The 24,883-nt window shown below is 41.4% G+C and overlaps 2 protein-coding genes across 3 annotated transcripts in view; one reads left to right on the forward strand and one right to left on the reverse strand.

Annotated features, from left to right (window-relative positions):
• LOC141799678 (forkhead box protein J3-like) overlaps nt 1–1,892 on the reverse strand; it is a 75,461-nt gene extending 73,569 nt beyond the window's left edge. For both annotated transcript variants that reach the window (XM_074681993.1, XM_074681992.1), the window contains exon 1: nt 1,584–1,892. The gene's annotated coding sequence lies outside the window, so the exon portion shown is untranslated. The remainder of the gene's footprint in view (nt 1–1,583) is intronic.
• Nucleotides 1,893–5,760: 3,868 nt separating this feature from the next.
• On the forward strand, nt 5,761–24,754 carry rimkla (ribosomal modification protein rimK-like family member A). Its single transcript, XM_074681806.1, has 5 exons — nt 5,761–6,817; nt 15,055–15,285; nt 17,991–18,077; nt 19,415–19,618; nt 20,430–24,754. Exons 1-5 carry the CDS (start codon nt 6,655–6,657, stop codon nt 20,948–20,950), a joined length of 1,206 nt encoding a protein of 401 aa, XP_074537907.1. The 5' UTR covers nt 5,761–6,654; the 3' UTR covers nt 20,951–24,754.
• The last annotated feature ends 129 nt before the right edge of the window (nt 24,755–24,883 follow it).

The following is a 24,883-nucleotide window of genomic DNA, read 5'->3' on the forward strand; positions in this document are numbered from 1 at the left end:
ATCAGTAAAACATTATGAGCGCTCCTTCTCGACACGTTCATGCGATTCTGCGTAAGGTTTTAATGAGGCATTTAGGGGCCTATGAGTGATCTACTGAGAAAGTCTACAATGGCAATCAGCAGTGAGTGTGGCAGCTGTTCAGCAATTAAAAAGCCAAATTACCCTCAATCAACACCATTTACAAGCGCAAGTAAATCTCAGAGCAAATAATGATGAGAGAAATCTGTTCAGACAGCTCTCATCTTGATAGGAATTAGAGGCGCATCCAAATCAGTGGCAGGGTACTCTCTCAAACGCTTTCTCAGCCTGTCTCCCACAAACACACACACATACACACACATCTCCTCTTGTCTATGTCTTCTTAAAGGGGTGGCATTGTGGCTACTACTGGCTGGCTCTCCATACTGTAGCCTGATGAGAGATAATGACTCCTTAACGGTGCATGATATATTTAAAGCGGTGTCTTTTCACGCCAAGGTTATAGCTTCTTTTTGAAAGGAGAAAATGCTGTGAGATTACAGGCATGTCTATAATATAATAATATAATATATAGAAAAAAAAAATCTATATTAGACAACACATAATATCGTCATCAACAAACTGGACAGCAGCAAATAAAGGTGACCTGCATGACCTCTTGAAAAACAGGCACTTCAGTTTTTGGCTTGTTGTAATGTCTTCTTTTTGCATCATATCGTTCTGTTAAAACACTAAGTTCTCCTGCACAGAATAAGTTTTTTGAGGCTTGCTCTTGAGGTAAAGATTAATGTCATAACTTTTGAACAAGGTTTGGCTCCTCAGAGAAAACTGATATATGATTGCCTAACGGATTCATTGATTGAGAGGCTCCTCTAGAAACAAAAAATTTAAATACTGGTTTCAAGGTTAGGGTGCAAATCTATTTTGGTTAGTTCAAGTCTTAAAAAAGGAATATATTTTGTATATTAATATTTTAAAATCGTCCAAAACTCACAAAAAGGAGACAAAAACGACCCCACCTTTTTGAAGTGTGCTGACTGATGGTGATCCAGAAGGCTCAAAATTAAGATATTAATTGACTTTTCTTCTTTGTAGCATTTCAATTGAACAAGAACTTGCTTGAAACGAGTTAGTCGAGCCACCAGCTTAGGCTGTATCATTCTGTCCTCTTCATGTAAAGCTAATTACTCTTTAAGTTAGGGTTGCTGATCAAGCTTTAAGCTTCCACTGTTGGGCTATCACTAAGAAAGTGTTTACAGCTGTGCAAGGCACTGTCCTCTCCATGCATATTTGCGCGTGCAATACCAACCTGCACGAGGGCAACTGTGTTAAAACTTAGAAAAAACACGTCACTCCAACTTATTAGCCATGCTGCTTGAATCTTATCTCAAGACTGCAACTATAAAGTTAAAACAACTTCACTTTATCCGACGGACATTTGCGATTTGGGCAAACGATACAATGCCTGAATGCATACTGTGACAGGCAGCGAACTTGTCATAACCTACCGTTCATTAAAACCACTTCTTTTACCGTAAACCATCATTTTTCATAAAAGGCAATCATGCCATGCATTTCAGAATTCTCCTCCACGGGCTACTCACCGTTGTGGGTGAGTATAAACCGGCTCAATGTGTGCACTCTCCTCCAGAAGCCCCAGACGTCTGTTCTGCACTTGAAAAATCCCCACGAAGACAAAAAGCTCCAGCGGTGCCCTGACGCTGTCACTCGGGCTGTAGCACGGTGCTCTGACGGCGTCACACTGACCGCTGCTCTGGTCACTCGACAGTCATGACAGGCGGACCCGACCAGCTATTCGCATTTGCGCTTATCAGCACGGAGATCCCGGGTCTGTGTGCTCCGCTCGGCTGCTACACCACCGGAACTACTTCCAGCGCCAACCAGAGCACGTTTAAGATGAATTCATGCACCACAAAAGAAAAAATGAAATCACATCCACCCAACTAGTTCCCAGTTTCATTATTAATGACATTTTACTGAGACGTCAGCTGGGCCTTCCATTTAATACAGATGAAATAAAAATATTAAACTATTTAATATAATAATGTTTTGGATCATTTATGATAAAAATGTTTCACAACGGGACAAAACTGTGCTGAAAGCTGTCTCAGTGATGAGCAAACACTGAACATGTATAGTTATTTAAAGAGCATGTCAACTGTTACATTCTGCATTAACACAAAGTGCAACCAAACATTTGGTGCAAAATGCTGCACATTATAAAATGCAATTCTGATATTCCAACAAGTGTGTATAAATTGGGTTATCTTTTATAGGTTACATAATCTACAGGTGAAATTTTGAGTCAGGCCACGCATTTATTTGATTAAAACATTTCAAACATAGTGCACCCACCTGCACATGGGATCATACCGTGGAAAACAATTGATAGTGCACCAAGTATGTTTCCTTTAAAAGTCAGGGGTTGTGTTTGTGCTTTTACAGAGGTATACTTTGTATCATTACATTGAAACTTGTCCTTAGGGAAATATCACTATCAATTCATTGTGGCTTTGTTTCCACAAATTTCAACTAGTGACCTTTATTTGGACAACCGTCTCTCAGACACCTGAGTACCATTATGGAGTCATAAGTTCCATCAACTTTTTAGATTTTTTTGTCAGAATGTCAAGAATGTGTATTGCAAAGTTTATTTTTTGTGGAACTTCTGTGGTTCTGACTTTGTTGATGTTGGATTTTTTTTTTTTTTAATTTGAATTACATGGTCAAAAACAGACTCATACCTAATGTTGAATGCTTACAGATGAGCATGATTTGTACTTTGATAGTCATACAACCACAATGCAAACATTTTTACCTAGGAAACGAAAACATCAACAGAATACGAGCGAAATGTTCAATATGTTCTTGTTAAAGTACATTAGGGTAAGAGGGTGATCAAAATATGGATTTTTTTTTTGTTGATCACTGCTAGACAATTAATCTCACCTTGCCTCAAAAATGTCTTCATGTTCTTAACTACTGTTAATAATAAATGATGTGAAAATGTGAACTGACCTTGACTGCAAATCGGTGAGTTCTTTTGGCTGCAAGCCTTTTTATTTGAAGCATGAAGGCTTCATTTGATGCAGAACACCTCGAGCTGGGTTTGTTTATCTTTACATTCTGTTGCTTTAACTGCTTGTTTGACCTTCAGGGTGCAGAATGATGTACGTGAAAGATTTGAAACCAGAGCTTATTTTATTTTCAACTCCAACAGGTGAAAGAATACTCAGTACTCCCCTTCTGAGCTCAAAGCTAGCCTGATTTTGTGATAACACAACAAGATGATAACATATCTTACTCTAATGCAAATGTGGCAGCTTGAAGCCACAAGCATATACAGAGATTGAGTTCTACGGTAAATGAGTAACATAAGTAATTAATTTCACAAGACTTTTTGGTGGGGAATAACTTTATTAACAAAATCATGTCATACAATGCTTAGTATTTCATTAAAACCCCGTTATGTGAGAGTATTTCAGTCTCATGTTGCCACCAGGGACACAAAACAATAAAGCCTACTCCTGATTTATTTTCTTGTGATATGATTTCTCCCCAAATCCTTTAATACCACTGAGCCAAGTCAGACATTCGACCAAAAATGAATTATGTCTCTGTAAGCTTGGTCACATGGACCCATCCTCACTTTTCAGTGTAAGGCTCAGATATAACTCAGTGCTGCACTCGTCTGGATGGTGGGAGTACGTGCAATATTGTTGTTATTTTATGGACCAACAGGGCTTTGTTCAGGTTTTTGTAATTCTTTAATTGACCACCAGAGGACTCTCTGACCTAAGATATAGTGTGGCTATGATGCAGAAGCCCTGCTGGAGGATGTCTAGATGTGGTCAGTTAGCATTCAGTAAGCAAATGTTGTTTTAAAAGCTATCTTTAATGAAGCACCTGACACCCTAAAGTCATAAAATAAATCATCATATGTTAGTCTTTTTAACTGCAGCACTCTTGCACTGGCCTCACGTAGCAGCCAAAAAAAAAAACAATTCAGCCAATCCAGACTAAATATGAACAAATAGAGTTGGTACCAAACGCTATTTTTTTCCTACTATATTATTGTTAGAAAATTACTACTGTCATCTTGACATCCTCTACTTCAAATTCCTCGTTTCGTCTTTTCATCTCAGAATTTTATTTCTGTCGTCTACATTGCTTTTGTTCAGCATTTTGTTTGATGCCTGCAAGTAATCAAGTAATGAGTGTATAAAAGAGTTCAGACTGAGTGAAAGGGGTAAAAATAATGTAATATTAGGAAATTTTCCCTATATATATATATATATATATATATATATATATATATATATATATATATATATATATATATATATATATATATATATATATATATATATATATATATTTGCTGCTCCTCCTGCCCTAACAGGACGGAACGACAGGCTCAGCCCGGTTTGATCCTGCTGGCTCTCTGCCGTTGTTGCGTTAGGTTGGTTGTTAGCTTAGAAGGTATATGCTGTTCTTCAGGTAAAACATTAAAGCTGTCTGAAGATTAAAAAAAAAAAAAAAAAAAAAAAAAAGGAATAAAGTGGTTGATTGCAATTATGACATTGTGGCAAAAAACAAAAAAAACAAAAAAAAAAACAGAATCTACTTGGAAAAATATTTCAAATATCACATATTCAGGTTGAATGTGATGCAATATACCTTATTCTAAGTTTCTTAAGCTGATTCACAATGATGTGAATACATTTTGGGTTAAAATAAAAATCTTGTTAAATCTGTATTATCTTTGATTGACTCAACTTCACAATCTCACTCTTCACAATCTTGTCTCATACAACCAGGCAGTGAAGTCTCGCGAGAATACATTTCGCTCGCTGACAGATAAATGTCGCGCCTGCGCGTGCCGTAATGAAGGAAATGCAACCAATTCGAAGGATGAAAAGTAACGGTTCTTTCTGATAACGGTTTCTTGTTTTTCTGCATGTCAATGGACATATTTAAGACAATAATCTAGAGAGCTCGGCGAATCATAGCCTCTGTTATCTTGAGTAACTTCCAGAAGCAAGAGTGACAGTTCTATTAGATGACTTGAAACGTGCCTGTAAAAGGCTTTAAAGCCTTTTAATCAGTTAATTAATGAGCATCTCTAATTTTCTTTCTAAAAGGAGAAAAATATGCTAGTGTAGACTCAAAAGTTAGACAAAATTACGTATTATTTTACCTTTTATAGTCACCGAAAGGAAATAAAACTGACTTTTTGCTTTTTTTAGTCTCGCATATTGCTTGGACCTTTTGATTGGAAAAATTCAAGTGTAAAATTTAGTTTAAAATCTTGAGCAGGCCCCGAAACAAACACCCTTAGCGATAATCAAGCTTAACCCATTGTTTTCTTCCTATCGATGTAGGCAGAGGGAATACTGCTGAAAGAGCACCGCAATAAATGGTGTTATATGGAACAATTTTGAAAATTGGATTTTACATTATTAATATTGGACGTTTTTTGAAATTAATATTCTTGAAGAAAACCATATTCTCGCACAGGTTATAGTTGTAAAGTTTTTAAGTGAGGGTGAGCAATAGAAGTGGGTCACTCGCACCATTATGATTCGCTGGCCTCGGATCACACTCTCTGAATGGCAGTTCTAATGTTAATGAGGGAGACCCCCACCCCCTCCAAGTCTGAGCAGTAACATACGCATATGAAAAGGGAACTGTCCCTGGTTTTTAATGACCTTATTTTATCTGCTGCCACTTCGGCATAGAGACAGCGCTGTCGGCATTCGCCAAAACTCCAAGCACTGTCTGGTCTGAACCGGTTCGGAAAGTGCGCGGTCTCGTGCTCACTGCAGACTACACGCACTAGTTCACGCAGATCTCCGCGCGCCCTTGCCAAGTCCTGCCTCTTTTTCCGCTTAGCTTCACCTTATTGGCCGGGATGGTCTCAGCTCTTCCACACCTTCCACGTTCTGTTTGGACAATACAGAAGTTTGAGAGCTGCGATTGGTTTTTATCTTCTAAGCCTTTTACTTTGGGGCAGGCGCCATTATCCGTGCACGGGCACGCGTAGAGGTTGAGTTGTAAACGAAGCGCGTGCACATTTCAGCACCAGCACCTCGTGGATAGCAGCCAAACGGAGCAGAGTGGGGTTGTTGTGGGATAGTTTTGTTCATTGTGACAAACAGACGGCTTTGCGGGTTGCAGCGCCATACATCCGCTGCAGTCGCGGGAAAACTTCATTCGGACTTCTGAGTTGCATCAAGAAGGATACAGAGCGCCAGAGCTTGAGCTTTGTTCGCCCCGGCGGGCAAGAAGTGCAACGAGCTGCACCTCGGTGGGAAGAAAGAACTTTCTGCGGGAAACACTTCGTTATTTACATCTCCATTCTGTCGAATCTGCGCGGTCTGGATTCCAATCACGGTGCCCAAAGAGACTCAATGGCTGCAAATGAAGGGGAACAAAGGTGATAAAGAAGATAATTTATCTTAACCGGCTTGGTCCATACAACGGTTGACCCGTGGTCCCGTTTTTAGCCACTTCACAGCCCACCGTTAGCCGCCGAGGTCTCCATTGTTGTGAGCATCTCTGTGCTAACTGTTCACTGCCGCCGACACCGGTCGCTGCTATCACACACCTGCCACTCATCCGACTTATTTAAGTTATCCAATCATATACAAAATGTGCTCTCGCGTTTGGTTTGTGACCGACCGGCGTATCAGCCAGGAATATCCACAAGTCCAGATCCTCCGGGCTCTGAAGGAGCGCTGCGCCGACGAGGATGTTGAATTCCGCTCGCTCCTCATGGATCAAATTGTGCTCACGATCAGCGAGGGGCAACTAGGTAAGAAATCCAAACACCACATATATAGACGATATACTGCGTGTTTGTTACACACTATGTGCTACTTGGGTTTTTGATCAGCTGCCTGCATGTTTCAAAGTTAATGGCAGGTGGTTATTGTTTGGGGACCTCACTGCCGTAAAGCAGACTCAGGGCTAGTCCGCTCTGGTTGCTAGCATAAAACGAAGTGCAACCACAGCAGTGACCGCCTAACCCACTTTCCAGCTAGACTGCCTCCAGACCGAGGGGAGCGATGATGCTTGATTTAATTTCGCTGAATACGCTGCGGTCCTAACTATGCCCTGGACGATAGGGGTAATTAAGTAACGAATCAACAGGGAAATAATGTTTTCTACACATTGGGAGGCTGGCTATTGAAACAAAAGCGAAATAATCTGGTTGAACGTTGCACTGCTACTGCACAGGGAGTTGCTTTAACACATCTCTTTTCAGCTTTTTATTCTACAGGGATCTGGCATGTTAGGGAAACTTGATGTAGTGCAGGGAAAAAAGACACAATATCTAATGATATGAACAGACAAACAGACACAAGCGTTTACAGGTGTTTTCACGTGTAACTGGGACCCAGTTGATACTTACACGCTGGTGATGGCCTCTGTTGGATTAATTTGCTTTACACAGGAGACTACTAGTATCTGTTCTGGAATAAATAAAGTAGTCATTATAATTTGGATATAACCACGTTTTTTTACAGTATACAGTAGCATCTTAGAATGATGTATCAGTGTTCAGATTTTTTTTATTCAGTCAACTGCCTACCACTTTGATCTACTAATTTAAGTTTTTCTGGACATTATATCCCTTATGCTGTCTTCTTCATACCATTGTGTCCCACTATAACAGTAGACCTGTAGTAAACCACCTAATGTCATTTTGCCTCCTTTCCAGAACACACTGTTCTGCCTGTCATGGAATGACAGCATATCACAGCATGTGTATAATGTTGGTAACAGTAAGTTTGAACAAACAGTCACACGTGGAATTCATCAAGGCCTCGTCAAGTGGGGCTGTGTCACCAGATGAGGAGTGTTCAGATCCCAGCCAGCACACAGTGGTATAGGCTGACGATGACAAAGACTGACCAGTAGGGAGAAGATGTGGAATGAAACTTTATGAACTTTGTATTTCCCTTGCCCACTACACACTATTATATGAGGCAGACTGAACAAATTAGTTGTGCCAAAGTTATATGAGCACCATAGGGCTTCAAGTAGCAGTTATGAAGTCATATAAAGAAAGCAAGGGATGTAGGAGATGACATTTTTGATAAAAAATACAAAGAAAACATGTGAAACTTGACATTTTCTAGTTTTGTCTGTGCTTCAGGGTTAATTCTGAGTATCTATCATGTACACCACTTTTTTGACCTACCAAAGTTAGATAGGACCAACCAATACATAAGCTACTACAGATACCTTAAATAAGGATGCAGCCTGAAATGAGGGCAATTTGACTAAGGCATAGATAGACAGGCAGCTGTCTAGACCTGTAGCTTAGTAAGAAATACACAACTGGAGCAGGGCAGTTAGCATGACGTGTAATCCTTGCTGGCTCCAAGTCTGCACACAGGAAATGTCTCCTGAGCCTTGGCTAAAGATCACAGATTAGCAGCAGGTGGACAGATTGGCCACACTCTACTTGATCACACAGGGTGCTACAGTGCCTGGCAGGGATCTTAAGGTGCATAACTTAATATCTAGGTATGAATTACACATGCTACATCTCTACCTGCACTACAAAAACTCTGGGGTTAGAAAGAACTTTCTGATGCAAAATCCAAACAGGAAATTGCATCCTGACTGGATCATCTCCGACAGAATAAAGCATGTTCCTTGTAAAGGGCAGAGTCTGTGAATCTTTGGGTTGATTCAGTGTAAAAATACAGTGCCAGGATATAGGAGTTAGGAGGGATCTGTAAATCAAATTAAAGTCATATTAAAATGTATTATGCAGCAGCTGAAACAAAATCAGTGTCTGTTTACAGTCCTCATTGTTTATAAACCTCATTGTTTCTTCACTCGTAACTTCAGTAGTATCCCACTGTTATGTGATCGATAATGGCTTTGTGGTCTCTGACCACTTTCATTAGTGGTTAGCGTTATTCATGGGTTGAGTCCATTGTCTTTCAGAGCATTTTCCCTTGAATTGACAATGCCTGTGCTTTGACATTCAATGACATGAATAAGATATTCCAGACTTTAGTAAATGTTCAATTCACATTATGAGGGAACTTGTTCATTACAGAAACTCAAAAGAGAGACCAAATACCAAAACTTGTTAAAAGCTTCCCACTAGCATTAGCTGCTTCATCACACAGCCAAACCATGAGAGGTTTTAAACTTGTTTGCTTTAGGTAGGGTCACAAGCCACTCAGAACCCTAAAATAGATAACACTTCAGTTACAACTGCCTGTTCCAAAGGTTTCTTAAGATCCTGGATTTTTTTCTGTTTTCAAGTCTGGATGAGGTCTGCAATTCACACTGAAGTTAATGGGTTCAGCATGTCCCCAGGACGAAAGGCACACATGCTGACCCTCAGACAAACACAGACCACTGGGTAGAGGATGGTCCCTCACATAATACATTCAGACAGTCCTTTCTAAGTGGAGGCATTTCTCATCCCATTAAAACAGAGACTGGAGATGAGTAGATGATTCAATCATCATTGAGGATGCTTGTGGGCACATGTTTACCTTGGAATATGATAAATGCAACACTGGGATGGAACATTAAAGCAAGCTAAGTACCATTTACCATCAGACTTGCACAGTGGAGGTTACTCTAGCCTTAGTTTGGTTATTCATGATGCACAGACCTGTAGTATAGAGAGAAAGGACATAGGCAATTACCACACTTTGAGTTCTTTGTGGAAAAGAGTTAACAACAGTTACATTAATGATTCACACATATGTTGAGTCTCAACAGAGGAGAGTTCAGTCCTAATGGATAACAGCTTGTGCGTCAATTCATAAGCAGTACTGCTCATTTGCAGTGTTTTGCATGCAGCCTGAAAGATATATTTGCATCTTATTGGTGTTGCTATAAGGGAACTTATTTTTAGGTCTCTGCAGCATTACCAGAGACATGGAAATACTTTAAGTGGTGTTCCTGAAATCCCCAAATCAGTCAGACTGTGTTGTGTTAGAAGTTAAGCCTGTCTTCCTGTGTACAGCAACACCACAGACAAAGACTGGAGTTTAAGATTTGTATAGTTTCAGTGTTTGCTCAATGATAAGTGGACATCAAACCCTCTAACTTGATGCACTCAGCTGCAGAATAATGTTGCATCACTTGAATAACTTGGACAGGAAAGGCTGTCAGTGACCACAAAGCCACAAATATTATTTGGAATGTGGAGATGCATTTTTCTTTTCTGATTTTCCTGTCATGGGACAGTCGTGAAAAAAAAACTAACAACCAAGGCCTCTGTCAGGTTAGAAAGCAAAGAAAACTAAATCACTTTTTACACCAGCAGACACTCTGACTGCTTTTAAAAATCTTTTTAGGTATCAAAATAAGTTTCAATATCATTGTTCCAGACTGTTTGTACAACTGTGGATGTGGGCTACAGAATATTTCCTGCACAGCATTATGTCAAGAACACAAAAATAACCAATGAATCAGACTTGGCCTTAGACAGAATGAACTCACTTGGCTACTATTGCCTAGTACTCACCCCTGTGCTCCCCACAATACATTTGACTGTGGGTTTCCTGTCATGGAGGCTTGATCTTTGTTGTATGAATATACATAGAGCTGTGTTTTGAGGAGCTTTTGTATGAGCTTACTTAAATAAAGAGCTCTTTGAGTTGCTTGTTGATGTTGGCGTGTTGTCAAAGAAAGAGGAGGTCTTCAAGAAATCTCCATGAAATGTTGAAGACTTTGAAGTGCCTTCATTTCATTTTCAAACTTGTGTGGTTTTTCATTTTAGGGCCAACAAGTCTCCCGACCACTGTCAATTCTCTTCACTGTCTGTCAATCAGGCTACAGAAACACTCTGTTTCTCTCTGCGTTGGGCTCTGGACAAACTCTGCCCCCTGGTGTCAAAACCAGCCAAGAAAAATCCTCCTGGTCCATGGTTCTCTGAAGTTCTAAAATAAAAAAAGGACTGAGGGCAGCAGAAAGAAAGTTGTGTAAATATCAAAAACCCACTGATTTGTCCTCCTACCAGTTAAAACTGGCATCATTCCCTTCCTGCCTTTGGGTGTCAAAGACAGCTTTTTATCAGAACAAGATCTATGCTGCTACTGACACCAGAAAACTGTTTATCGCGTCAAACCTGAAGTCACACACATTGTCAATTCCTCCTTGGAATCTGGGGTCCTCCCCACAGCTTCTAAATAAGCTTGCGTCACCCTGTTTCTCATGAAACCTAATCTTAACCCAGCCCAGGTTGAAACTTACAGGCTAGTCTCACTTCTGCCTTTCTTATTGAAAATACTTCAGCACACAGTCTATAACCAAGTCTCTGAACATCTGCTAAAATAAAACCTGAGTGACTCCTATCAATCTGGCTTCAGGTGCGACCACTCCACTGAGACTGTCACAGAATCACTGCGACTGGCTCGAGCTGCTGGTCCGTCCTCTGTCCTACTGCTGCTGGACCTGTCTGCTGCCTTTGACACAGTAAACCATCAAATTCTCTTCTCCACACTTTCCGAACCTGGCATCTCTGGATTTTTCCTGTATTGGATGAAGTCCTACCTCACAGGCAGATCCTTCAGAGTGTCATTGCTAGGAGAAGTTTCTAAATCACATGGCTTAACAACAGGCATACCACATGGGTCAGTGCTTGGTCCCTTACTCTTCTCCTTTGGTTCAATGATCTACTCTCATGGCTTCTCCTGCCACCGTTATGCTGACGACACTCAGCTTTTCCTGGCTTTTCCACTAAACAGCACAACTGTCTCAGCTTGGATATCAGCGTATTTGGCTGATATTTCCACAGGGATGAAGGAACCCCGCCTTCAGCTAAGTTAGTCCAAAACTGAGCTTTTTGTCCTTCCAGCGTGTCCCTCGGTTCAACCACAGATCAGTGGTTACGTGTACATTTAAACCTCTGCAGATGATCCAGAATGCAACAGCATGTCTGGTCTTTAACCAGCCCCTAACAGCATGTCAACCAGCTCTAAATCTCTCTTCACTGGCTTCCATTGGCAGCACGAATAAAATTCAACGCTTGAATTCTTGCTTACAAAACATTGACAAGAATGGCTCTTTCCTACCTGGGGTCCATCATCCAGGTCTACACTCTTTCTTGCCCACTATGATCTGCTTGGGAAAAATGCCTGGTGCTTCCAGCCCAGCGCGGCTCTAAATCTCTAGCCAGACTCTTCTTCTCTGTTGTGCCCAAACGGTGGAATGAATTTCCTAACTCTATACGAATGAGTCAGCCTAGATCTCAGACCCAGCTCTTGGTAAAAAAATCTTCTTGTACTCAATGGCAGCACCTGCAGCCAAATAACTTTTAGCACTTTGTCACACCAACTAAGGTTTTCCCTTCTGTCAAAATTCTTGTTTGTTTTGTACATCGCTTTGGACAAAAGCGTCTGTCAATTAAACTGTAGAACTGTGGAACAGTAATGTGGAAGGAACCTTTAATTAGTGACATTTTCTGAATTAATTTGACAAAAAGTGTCAGATTAAAATCACAGCCGATGGTTAACATTTGCTGTATCAATATCATTTCTGATAAGCCACAGTGCACACTTAGTTTTAACTGATGACACACATCCAAATGCGCCCTAGCCTAACCTGCTGTGCCATTTGGCTTATTTGGAAGGGGCTCTCAGCCCCAGACTGAGACTGCATTCAGAGCTGTTAGGACCAACCAGCCAAACATTGGCACAGTGTTTGTCAGCATCGCCTGCTTTGTGACGTACACGCATGCATAGAATGGTTGTCATGCTTGTCAGCTTTGTCTGGCAGATTGAAAAAGGGACATGCGTGTGTGGTCCTCTTAACCCTAAAAACATAACATTTACATCAGCTGCAGCTCCACCAGGCCACACCCACAGTGACTGTTGCCTGTGACACAGCACCTAAGCTGCTTTTGTTACATATGGGGATGTTCAGGAGGGTTTTTGCAGTGGTCACATGATGGGCAGTGCAGGACACAGATGAATAGTATTGATTCATTGGTCTCTGTTTAATTCCTCTGGAGAAGGAGACCTGCATCGCCAACAGTAAATATTGTCTGCCCAAAAGCATGGCACCACATCCCCTGACACTTCCCACTGTAACACCACTCACTGTGCTCTCAGTGGCTACACAATCAGATCAGTGTGTGAGTTTTAAATAGGGCCGCAGAGACAGTGAATCTTCTTGCTTCTATGCTGACATTGTGAGGAGGAGAAAAGGGGAGGGGTGGCAGTCTTTTCACGGCTTCATACGCCTTTTTTCACGCTTCTCCGTTTTCCCTCTCCTCCGCTCTGACAAGACATCCCAGCCCTTTTCTGCACACTGCTTCTCTCCTGTCCATCCGTCTAACTCCCTGTGCACACAATGACACTGAAAACAAATGCTACTCACTACAATAGCGTGTGTGCCTTGTGCAAGGGATTGAGGCTTAAAGCATGTTGCATCTGCAAGCAGACCATAGCGTTCTGTCTGATCTTATTACGTATGCAGCAGCCATCAAGCTCCTCGTGACCTCTGGTGATCTCAGCCAGTTGTGCTGTCAGCGCTGTGAGCTTGCAGATCCTAAGATGGCTGAAAATCAGGTCACTGTATAGGTGAGATGCTGTGCTGGTGAAAAAATCTTCTGCGTCTCCTACACGTATAATACATGTGCATCCCCCACACGTACTGAAGGGTGCATCGTCGCCCAATCTGTTCTTCCTGATGAGCTGCTGGTTGACTCGCCTGCTCAAAAATCTCACAGCCTGTCTCTGTTTCCTCTTCCCATCCAGGGTGACGAAGTGACACCCGTCACCAGTAACATGCTGCCATATCTCTGGCTATGGCTGATGAATTAGCCATCTGTGCGGGAGAACCAATTTTCTGTTATTGCACACTCTTTCCTGTTCAGAATATCAAGAAACTGTGGATAGAGACTAGTGATGTCTTGTGTATGTTAAAATTAGGGCTGCAGCTATCAAATATTTTAGTATTCGAGTATTCTACTGAAAATTCCATCGATTAATCGAGTAATTGGATAAAACACATTTTTGTTAAGTCAAAGAGCAGTTATTTTTCAAATGAAAATTTGTTAGTAAGTAAGTGTAAAATCAAGTGACTTTGGGTGATAAATTCCAAGTTCCGTGCGATCTGATGAGATACGAAATACAAGCAGCTGATGCAGATCAATACATGCTTTCATATTAGTCTCCAAACTCCAGAAAAGAAGCTAGATTTGTTGCTAGTCGCTATTTTGAAAAAGAGGTAGCTTCAGGGGTCTGAAAACTCTCTAAATATGGCGTCAACTCTATTTGAGATGCCACTCTTTGATCTTTTTATAAATGAAACGATTCCTTGAGGCGAAGAAAATTCCTCGATCATTTTTTGTAATCAAGTACCTCGAATAATTCGAGGAATCGTTTCAGCTGTAGTTAAAATCTGCCCTTTTTCAGCCTTTGAGAGACAGTAAACACTTTAACTCTTTATTTATGCTAGAAGATTTTATCTTTAAGGTTAGTGTGTGTTTCTTTCTAACACATTCTCTGCTATTTAAATTGTTGCTCTATCAAGTAAAGAACAAAAGATGTCCTGGAATGCATGTTTTGCTTTTCCTAGAGACCAAGAGCAGAGGATTCAGCAGCACTTTAGAGCAGAACTGTGAATAGTTATGGGAGGCATGTAAATGATCTTCTCATCAGGAAAGTCAGATCCCAAAGTCATGGCTTCACCCAGCGAGCCTGAAAACTGGCTGCCTTTGCCTAGTCCTGTTTTGTAGCCAGCTCTCCCAGTCAGCGCTGTGTGGTGACAACCAGAGCAGAATCCAAAAACAGTCTCTGCTGGAGGAGTAAACTTTTCCACCAGTACATGAGTTTCTGAGTTTTACCAACCATTTCACAATGTTTCCAGGACCTTAAAGGCTCCAGCTCCTGTGCTAAACACGGTCACAATAGTTAGAGCACCACATTACTCTCTAATGTGGCAAATAAGTTAGAGCTGAGTGTTTCAGGTTCATGACTAAAATCTTGACGTGAAAAAACACTTGGATTGCTCTCCAGTTAATGTATTTTTAAATGATTGTTTTCTTGTGTCACTCTCCAGGTCTGCGAGTGGATCAGGAATTGGTGACGTCTTATCCACAAGTGGTGGTGGTGCGGGTGCCCACGCCCTGGGTGCAGTCAGACAGTGACATCACTGTGCTGCGCCACCTGGAAAAGATGGGCTGTCGGCTGATCAACAGACCTCAGGCCATACTCAACTGCGTCAACAAGTTCTGGACCTTCCAGGAGCTGGCCGGACACGGGGTGCCTCTCCCTGACACCTTCTCTTATGGTAAACAAGACTCCAAAGTCCCCATTTATCAGTTATTCAGCCAATGTGTGGGTAAACTGTGTGCATGAAATGAGTAGATAAGCAGGGTGTCCGCGGGGTCTTAAAAAGTATTAAAAGTTGATAAATCAATTTTGGGAAAATTAAGGCCCTTGAAAAAAAGTATTAAAAAGTCTTAATTGTTGTTTTATGAGGTATTAAATTTCATAGGTATTCAAGCTTTGACTCAAAAAATATCCATAAATATTTATTTTCCTCCTTGCAACTGTTCCCCAATTGGGACGTTAAACGCTCGGCTGATAAAGTTCTAAAATAGAATAGAATAGAAAAGAATAGAGTTACTTTATTGATCCTAAACTGGAAAATTGTTGCGTTAACAGCAGAAATCGATGGAGTCAGTAGAAAAATACAAAACTAAAAAAGGATAAAATAAAATATATACATAAAGACTCTAGTTACAATGAAATACAACGATAAGGATTGTGAGAGGTATGTATACCAGCTTTAAATTAATGTCACTTCTAGTTTCAAAAAGAGAAATGAAATACAAAATAACAACAAATAACATAATATCAGACACATGTCCTAAATTTTAAAAATGATAAAGTAATTTCTTATTTTTTTCAGCAAGTTGGCCTTGAATAACTGCTGTTTCTTGTTGTGGGAGTCGATAAACCTTTAGTTTCATTTGTTCTTTCAAGCTTTATTCCTCCTCAGCTTACTTTATGTCTGTAAAAATGTAAACTACAACTGTTAAAAAGTGGATGCCAACAACAACTGAAAGTTGCGATAAAGTCTTAAAACTTTTTGGAAGGTTTTTTGATAAAGTCTTGAAAAGGTATTGGAATCAACCTCAGGATTTTAGCATATACCCTGATGAGTTTCCCTGACATTGTTCTTTGGAAGGGCTCAAAGCAGACTAAAAACACCTCCCAAGAGTAGATAACAGGAGGACTGCTCTGGAAGCAAACACACTCTGGCTCTCAAAAACATGTCCAAGTAATCACATTCCCCATAGTTTCTGTAAGATTACTCAGTTGTTCTTTTACTGAGAAGATTGAGACCAGCTTTGACTGCATGGGCCAGGTTTCTTTTTTAATTTCTGTCAAATGAAGTGAGAGCTAGTTACCGCTGGCTGTAGGTTGCATGAAACAAAATCAGTACAACCACACCAACTTCTCTGTTTTATCTGAGTGGTTAACACCGTTGGCTCACAGCAGGAAGGTTCCTGGTTTGATCCCCCAGCTGGGCAGGTCGCTCTCTGTGAGGAGTTTGCATGTTCTCCCAGAGCACGTGTGGGTTTTTGCTCCAGCTTTCTCCTCCTGTCCCAAAAAAAACATGCTTATGAGGTTGATTGGTCACTTTAAAATGCCTGCAGGTGTGAGTGTGTGCGTGTCTGTGTCTCTACATGTTAGCGCTGTGATAGACTGGCGACCTGTCCGGGGGGTATCCTGCCTCTTCCTCAATGACAGCTTGGATAGGCTCCAGCCTTGCAACCCCAAAGAGAAAAGAAAATAAAGATGATGGATGGATGGACGGATGGATGGATGGATGGACGGATGGATGGATAGATCACAGGCTTAAGTCTCTATTTGTTTAGATAACAGACTAATAATTCATCATTCACAGTGATGCTAGAAACAGATTTACATCTCGTTAAACCAAAGATGTTACACCTATTTAAAGAATTTTCAGTTTGCCAAGGCAGGGTGTGTGTGTTCATCTGTGTGTGTGTGTGTTTGTGTACACAGCTCACAGCAAAAGCCAGACTGTTTTTTTTATTTCCTGTATTCTTGATTCAATAAGACAAAACAAAGGCTGACAACCAGCACAGCACATATATCAGTGTTTTCTAAAAAGCCACAGTGGCTGTGGTGACTGTGAGGGCAGAGAGAAAAGGATACAGACAGAAAGGAAGAAAGAAAGAGGAGGGGGTGTTTGGCCTACATTCCATTCGTCTCTCTGCACAGTAGGCCAGGCGATGCATGCAGAGCGGCTGAAGAGCTTATGTAACAAACTCCCCCACCACCAGTCCAGCGCCTCACCCTCTGCCCCCTCATGATTTTTCAAAATAAAGGACGCCATCCCCTCCCTCCTGCCCTCTACCTCAGCAGCTTATGACGTGGTCAGGCCCACATTTGTTGCTCGCTCTCTCCCCTTCCTCTGCTCCCTCAGCTCTCTCTCCCTCTCTGTGAAAACACATGAGAATCTGTGCGTCTGGAAAAAGCCATGTGACAGACCAGTTCACATCTGTTCCCTTGACTGACCGCCAGAAAAGACCAGGCCAGGAGACAAAAGAAACGAGGGGAAGCACAGGGCAGTGGAGCCAGAAGGACCTTATAAAGGCCTAATAAACACCTCTGTTTTTTGATACTGTGAACACTTTCTCGCGCCTCGAGTCAGTGCAGAGAAAGCCGAAGCACATGTCAGATATGATCAGCTGCTTCACATTAATGCATCCTTCAGCGACTGCTTCTTTCCAATCCAGTGAATCAGACGGGGAGATATGTAGAAGCCTGGGACAACACTCCTACGGCCTTGCTGTTTTGAGCCATTTTTGTAACCATGGCAACAGGCTACATTCTGGCCCCTCCACCCTGCTTAGCTGTCAGTGCTTGAACTGTGCCATCACGACATAAACAATGTTTGTGCACATTTTCTGTCTTTGTGTGGGTTTTCATGTGAGTGTGTCTCTGTGCCTTTCTCAGGAGGGCACGACAACTTCCGTAAAATGATCGATGAGGCGGAGCCGCTTGGTTATCCTGTGGTGGTGAAGAACGCACGTGGCCACAGAGGTATGAGGATCTTTTTCGGCTACACTACACCTCCAAAATCTGTCCACTGCACACCCGTAAAGGCAGCTCACTCCACCCCTGTATGAAATTCTCTGACAGAGTGTTAGATGATTAGGACTGTGGTGCTGCGACAAACACAAAACAAAGGCCTGTGCTGCTTGCAGTATGTCTGCCTGGTTAACCATTTGAGCTTTCAGTTTACAAATTGACTGTTGTTTACCCCTTTTGCTTGGGTTCACAGGGGTCCTTGTGCAGGAAGTTTTAGCTTTGCCAATAAAGCTGCCAAGAGACAGGTCACAGTGTCTGCTGACCCATTAGCCCAGTCGTATTCATTGTTATTGACACTTGACTAGCTTTGCCATTGTGTGACCAAACAACAATGGACCTCTGCTGTCCCAGGCTGCCATCAACACATATTGTTAGGTGAAGAACCGTTAATCAACTGCTAACTTAACCCTTTATGGAGCTCTAGGTCTTAGAGGCTGCTTTCCTCTTCTCTGAGGATGACCATTGACATTGGCCAAAGTCCATCTTACATTTCTTCTCATTAACTTGATGAGAAGAACTGTTCACTGTTCAAATATGTTTCAGAATATTCAGATTCAAAAGATTCAATTTCATGCACTTCCTTATTTTTCTGCCTTTTCTGCCTTTATTCATAGACGGAAGGACAAAAAACAGGTGAGAGTAAGGAGTGACACGGGAAAAGAGACACAGGTTAGATTCAAACCCAGGCTGCCAGTTTGATGGTGCGAGCAACCTAGCAGTCACACCATACCAACCCTTGATTTGACACTCCTTTTTGGTTGCTCATTGTCCAAACTATGATTTAGTACCATCAGTACAGAGAGATCAGGGCAACATGTTTCACTGAGCCACAGATCAGTGAGACATTTCTTGACTTGTAAAGTGTTACATCATGCCCCTCACATCCTAAAGATGTTACCAAAGAATCAACCGGTCATCTTGTTCTGATCATCACTCAGACACACACACAGAGCACATGATCATCCCTGGCGCTGCAGGGGGGGTCATAGGGCTTGACAGCCAGGAGACGCAGCCAAGAGGTGCTAATTAAAACAGGCATCTTCTATCCTCTGTGAGAAACACTTCTGTGGCCTCCAGGAGGAGTGCTCTATTCATTATATGAGAAATGGGAACTGACATGAGGCTTGGTCAGCAGAGGCAGCTACTTGTCAGCAAAACCTTTTCCAAGTTATTCAACCTCTTATGCAATTTGAGACTCTGCTTGGTCTTATTTTCAGTGGGAGCAAAAGTGGTGAAACTCAACTGAATTCCAACTCATTTTCTCTTCTTTTCCCCTTTCCTCCACGCAGGCAAGGCTGTTTTCCTGGCCAGGGATAAACACCACCTGACAGACCTGTGCCACTTGATCCGCCATGACACCCCTTACCTGTTTCAGGAGTACGTCAAGGAGTCGCATGGAAGAGATGTGCGGGTCGTTCTGGTTGGCGGTCGTGTCATTGGCTCAATGCTGCGCTGTTCCACTGATGGCCGTATGCAGAGCAACTGTTCTCTGGGTAGGCAGATGCCTGGGAGTCATCAGTTGCACACTGAATAACTAAATTATGTACAGACACTTTGTACTGATGAGCCAGCAACCCATTCCCTTATTATGGTCACTAGCATTGTTGGCATTTCTGCTCTGGAAGAGTCTCCAGGCTTGCACAAATAGGCTGGTTCGAAGATAAAGATTATTTGTTTTGTCATGGTTTCTAGTGGTATTTCCAGTTGTGGGATGAATAGTCCCAATGTTCTAGCTTTAATCGTCACTTTCAGGCAGTGCATTTTCAAATCAAGTGGTTTTTGAAATTTAAAAACCATAGAGGACGCTTATTATCAACAAAGACTCTTTGAAATGTAAAGGCGTCAGCTGATCATTCTAAACATCTCATCAAGCCTAACACTCCCTCTGTCAGTAAACAAGGTTTTGGGGAAGTGTGTCAAATCAACAAGCTTGTGTTGAAGTTTCCCCGGAGACACTGACTGACTGCTTTCCAGCTGATGAGACTGATTTTTAGTGTCAGAGTATGAGCACTCCTGATCTCACTGATGCTGTAATGTGCTGTGACATATCTAGGACATCAGTCATCAGATTATTTTGCATTTATGTAATAGATCATGAGAGCACTTGCACTGTCTGATGCTGGATCTGAGGATTTGTTTGATTTTGCAGTGCTGCATATTTAAACTTACAAAATTCTCTTGGAAATATCTCTGTGATACATGTTTTAGGATTCCTTTAGATGGGTAATGTAAGAATTCTGTTGGAGAAAATGGATGGTGACTGAAGTGGGTACTAACTGTTCTGATGTTTTTGGTTTGTTTTAGGTGGTGTTGGTATGATGTGTCCCCTGAGTGAGCAGGGAAAGCAGCTGGCCATAGAGGTGTCCAACATCCTCGGCATGGATGTGTGCGGCATTGACCTGCTTCAGCTCAACGATGGCTCCTTTGTAGTCTGCGAAGCTAATGCCAATGTGGGCTTCATAGCCTTCGACCAGGCCTGTGGCATGGATGTGGCTGGCATCGTCGCCGACTTCGCCCTGTCTATGCTCCCCAGCCGTCTCACCCGGAAGATGTCATTGCTCTCCGTCGTGTCAAGCACCAGTGAGACCAGCAGTGAGCCCGAGGTGTGCTCCGTGCCCAACGGTGGTGGCTCCCTGCCAGAGGCTGTCTGCAACATGAGCGTGGGCTCTACTTCCAGCGAGAGCGACCCAGAGCTCACTGAGCCCTCTCAGTCCTCACCACGCCAGTCCAAGGCTCCCACCCTGCCTGATCTCACAGACCTCCCTGATCCAGCCTACAACTTCAACACTCTCCTCGCCAATGAGATCAAGTTATTGACTGAGTGAGATTCACACAGCTTCATGCACACACAGAACACAAACCAAACACAACACATCTGCACTTCCCTGTATGCATGACAACTGACATTCCTTTCAAAACCACATCAGTCCAAACTCTTCCACAACACAGGATGATAAATGCTAAACCAGAGCAGAAACACAAAACGTGAGCCTTCTCCTCCTAAGTAAATCAAACAAAGATCTGAGGCTGCTCCCCTGATTCTCCTCGCTTTGCACCTCTTCTCCTAAACTGCAAACCACAATATCTAAACTTAGCCTCCACTGCAGCACGGTGCCAAGTGTGGAATAAAGTGAAATCTCTCTGAATTAACCCTTCAGTTTTTAGTGGTGGGTGTGGGATTCCCATAAAGGCTAAAAACTGCCACATTTACGCTGATATTATTTAAAAACAACAATATGTAATAGCAGAAAAGAGGGTTTCCTGCTGGGACTGCAGGAAAGATAGGTGGTTGGTAGAAAGTGAGAATTGTTTTTGTTTGTTTGTATTTTATGTGATCAAATCCCTGGTAGAGGAGAACATCCTTGAGCCGGGAACAGACTACTGTCATTCTGATGTAGCATTGAAGTGCAGCTGTGAAAAAGATACAAAAAACAGGAAGGGGAATACCCAGCAGCAACCAGAGATGGAAGAATTGCATGGCAGATTAACTGCTTTGCATTTTTCCTGAAATACCAAACAAGAGTACTTCACTTCACCTAGGATTACATACCACATGTTGAGTCCAACTGAAACTGATTGTAACTTTTATATGAAGTTTACACAACATTACTACAAGTAAAACACTCATCATCTTAGTTTTAAGCACCAAAACACAGCAGGGCTTTGTAATCCTTTTTTACTCTGACAGTAAATAAAATCCAGATTTTCTGGTGTCACTATGTTTGACCTTTTTAGTGTTAATAAGAATGTAACCTAACTGACACAACAACAGCTCCAGAAGGTCACCCTGGGTGCTAACACTGTGTTCAAAAGCTAGTTCTCTGTTCACTGTGAATGAGGAAGGCTCGTGTTCAAATCAGCGAAACTGCCCCAACATGTTCAGGACGGTAGAAATAACAAAAAACTTGGAAGATGAAAATTAATTGAGTGCCATTACTCAATTATTTCATTTTAATGTTTGTAGTTAGCTTGTTTGATTAGCCTTACCAGCTACAGCGGTCTGCTGTTTTTCAAATTCACTCAATGTCTAGCACTTTATGATTAACAGATGCATTTCTTTTCTCGCGCCGATGACATTTTAGAACATTTCTGACCTTGTGAGAAAGCTGCATCTTCACCTGCGAACAAAATATACCTCAGAACAGTGACTTCTCACTGCCATAGGATGACTTAGATATTCAAACATACAGAACATATCAGCCAGGATCCTCTGTGGTTCCCAAATGGCCCCTGATCAAGCAGGTGTTTCTTCCCTTTACGTCTAAGAGCTAAAAAGCTAGTTGTGTATTTTTTTTTTTATTTCTTTTTAGCTTTTTATGTAAATATTTAAGTAGCATATTAGCTTCAGTGCATACTAGTGTCCAGATGATACAACTGGAGTGGCTGACATTACTGCCAACATTGAAATTTACACAAGCGACTGCGGAAAAACTTGTTTGTACAGACCTGCAATGTAGGAAAGATGAAAATGAAATTTGGTGCTAACATTTATGAATTTGGTTAGATGTGATTCCGTAGTCGAATGATTTGTACATTTTCCTTTTATTGTTTTCAACTTGATGAAAAAGAAGTATCTTAACCCACAAACATATGTCGGCATGATGTACAAATTAAAAATGGAAACTCTATTTTTACAGCCTCTTTGGGTAGAATGTTACTTTTCTTTTCTTTGAAAAGAAAGACCAAACAATCCAGGGATTTCATTTGCCAAGAGCCTTTTGCTTTGGGTGTCCTGTTGGTTTACCTCTCGTACGCTTTTTTGATATCACTATCATCACAAAGGAAGGGTACACCGGGGTAAAAGTTATCACTTTGAATATTTTACAGCTTTTATGAAAAAGCACAAATGTAACCATAAACGTTGTTTCATGTAGTTGACGTCCACGTTTTTAGGCTCATAACTCTTCTTTTGAAAGCATCTCAGGGAAGCAGCCTGGATCTCACCCCTGACCCCAAAAGGCACTACATATCCATCCAAGTTAGACACATGTCAAAAACATAACACATCACCACCGGCAGACAAAAGAGACACACAAGCAACAAAGAAAAAAAGGTTGTAAACTACAGTATAAGAGTATGTGGTGTATACCATGGTTAACATGCACTTTTTTTCCTTGCTTGTTTTATATTGTTCCTTGTTTTCCTAATTTATGGTATTTTAAATGGAAAGTGGTTTGTGTGCACTAATATTGTCTCAATAAAGTGAAACCGCTGTGAAGCTTGATTTAATCCCCTTCTTCGTAGGCTGGATTTACTAACTGTCTGAGTCTAACAGGCCTGCTTGGGGGTGCCATATTTAACCCGCCAGATGACAAGAAAGGAAGCTTTTATTTGAGGCTTGCTGTCAAGTGTTCACAGTGGCTCCACTGAGAGAATAACACCATTGACACCTCTGTGATGTTGTCTGGTATTTATATTTTGGAAGTATCTGACAAACTGTGAAATCTGCTGATGTCCACTCTCCTGACATGAAAGGGCCGGTGGGCTTGACCACCAAGTCACATCCTAGTGTGCTCAACTTGTTTTTGTCCCCTTATTTTTATTAAGTCTATGTCTTTTTTTGTATTAAAGCCTGTGTCATTCCACATTGTGTACATCAGTGTAAAACCAAGATCACATTTATCTTTGCATACATTCGAAAGCCAGTCATGGAAAAGAGGGAGACACTCATGTCTCCCTAACCCTCACTCTGTTTATAGACCCTACATACAGAGCACATATAGCCATTGAAGGGTCATTTAATGCACCCTAACAACTTTCAAAATGCCTTTTCATTGACTGTTTTCCTTCAGGAGCATTGATCATCAAGCTCCAAGTCCAGGTGGCTTTTATCCGCTTGGTCTCTTGATCAGTGGATGAAAGTCCGAAGCTGAGAGAAAGTGGTACCACATGCTAAAAGAAGGGAAAATGTCTTGGAAACAAACAAATGGTTTAAAGTGTACTGGCATGTGTGACAGTCGGTCAGACCAGAACAAAAACTGTAGGGACCTCTGGACTAGCCACTGTGTGCAACAACACAAAAGAGCACAAGGTGTTACTATTTAAATCCAAACTGCTGCTAATGTATATCTGGCTCAAAAATTAAAAAGGGAATATGCGGAAATACAAGTGTTTCCGTGTCTTACTGCCTCTCAACACATGAAAATGAATCTGAATGCCAAAAAACAAGCATTTTGTTGTATAATTCAGTACTAATAACACAAGTAGAGAGAAGATTTTAAAAGTGATTTTTTGTTTTGATATACTGAATAAATGTTGGGGAACTGTAAATAAAATGTAGGATTTCACAGCAATCTTAAGGTTCGATTTATGTCAATGTGTTTCGAAATGAACCAGAGTTTTGTGATAAAGGTTTACAGGAAACTTGCAGTCGTTACTTATGATGTAGAAACATTATAAGTTTTTACTTCTATCTGAACATTGTATTGAATTGAAGAAAAAGGTTCAGGACTGTGGGCTTGAGATAAGTACAAACAATACGTAAAAGGGTTGGAAATGCCCCATCACTCTGTATCATTCTGACAGTGTTACAACTGGATTCCAAAATGATGTTTTCCAAAAATGTGCAAAATGATGTAAATACATATCCCTTTTTTTTTTTTTAGATGAAAATAAAGATGAGTCATTATCCAAACCAATAAATGTCTCAGTCTTTCACTCTTTCTAAACCAGTTAAACCTCTTAATTGTATGGAAGAAAGCATTAGTTTCAGTTTGGGTCCAACTGAAACACACCTAAATGAAGAATGCAAACAAAAC

This window comes from Halichoeres trimaculatus, unplaced genomic scaffold (assembly GCF_033239565.1).
Source record: "Halichoeres trimaculatus isolate MK-OKI-2021-1 unplaced genomic scaffold, fHalTri1.1 fHalTri1_scaffold_11, whole genome shotgun sequence".
NCBI lineage: Eukaryota > Metazoa > Chordata > Actinopteri > Labriformes > Labridae > Halichoeres > Halichoeres trimaculatus.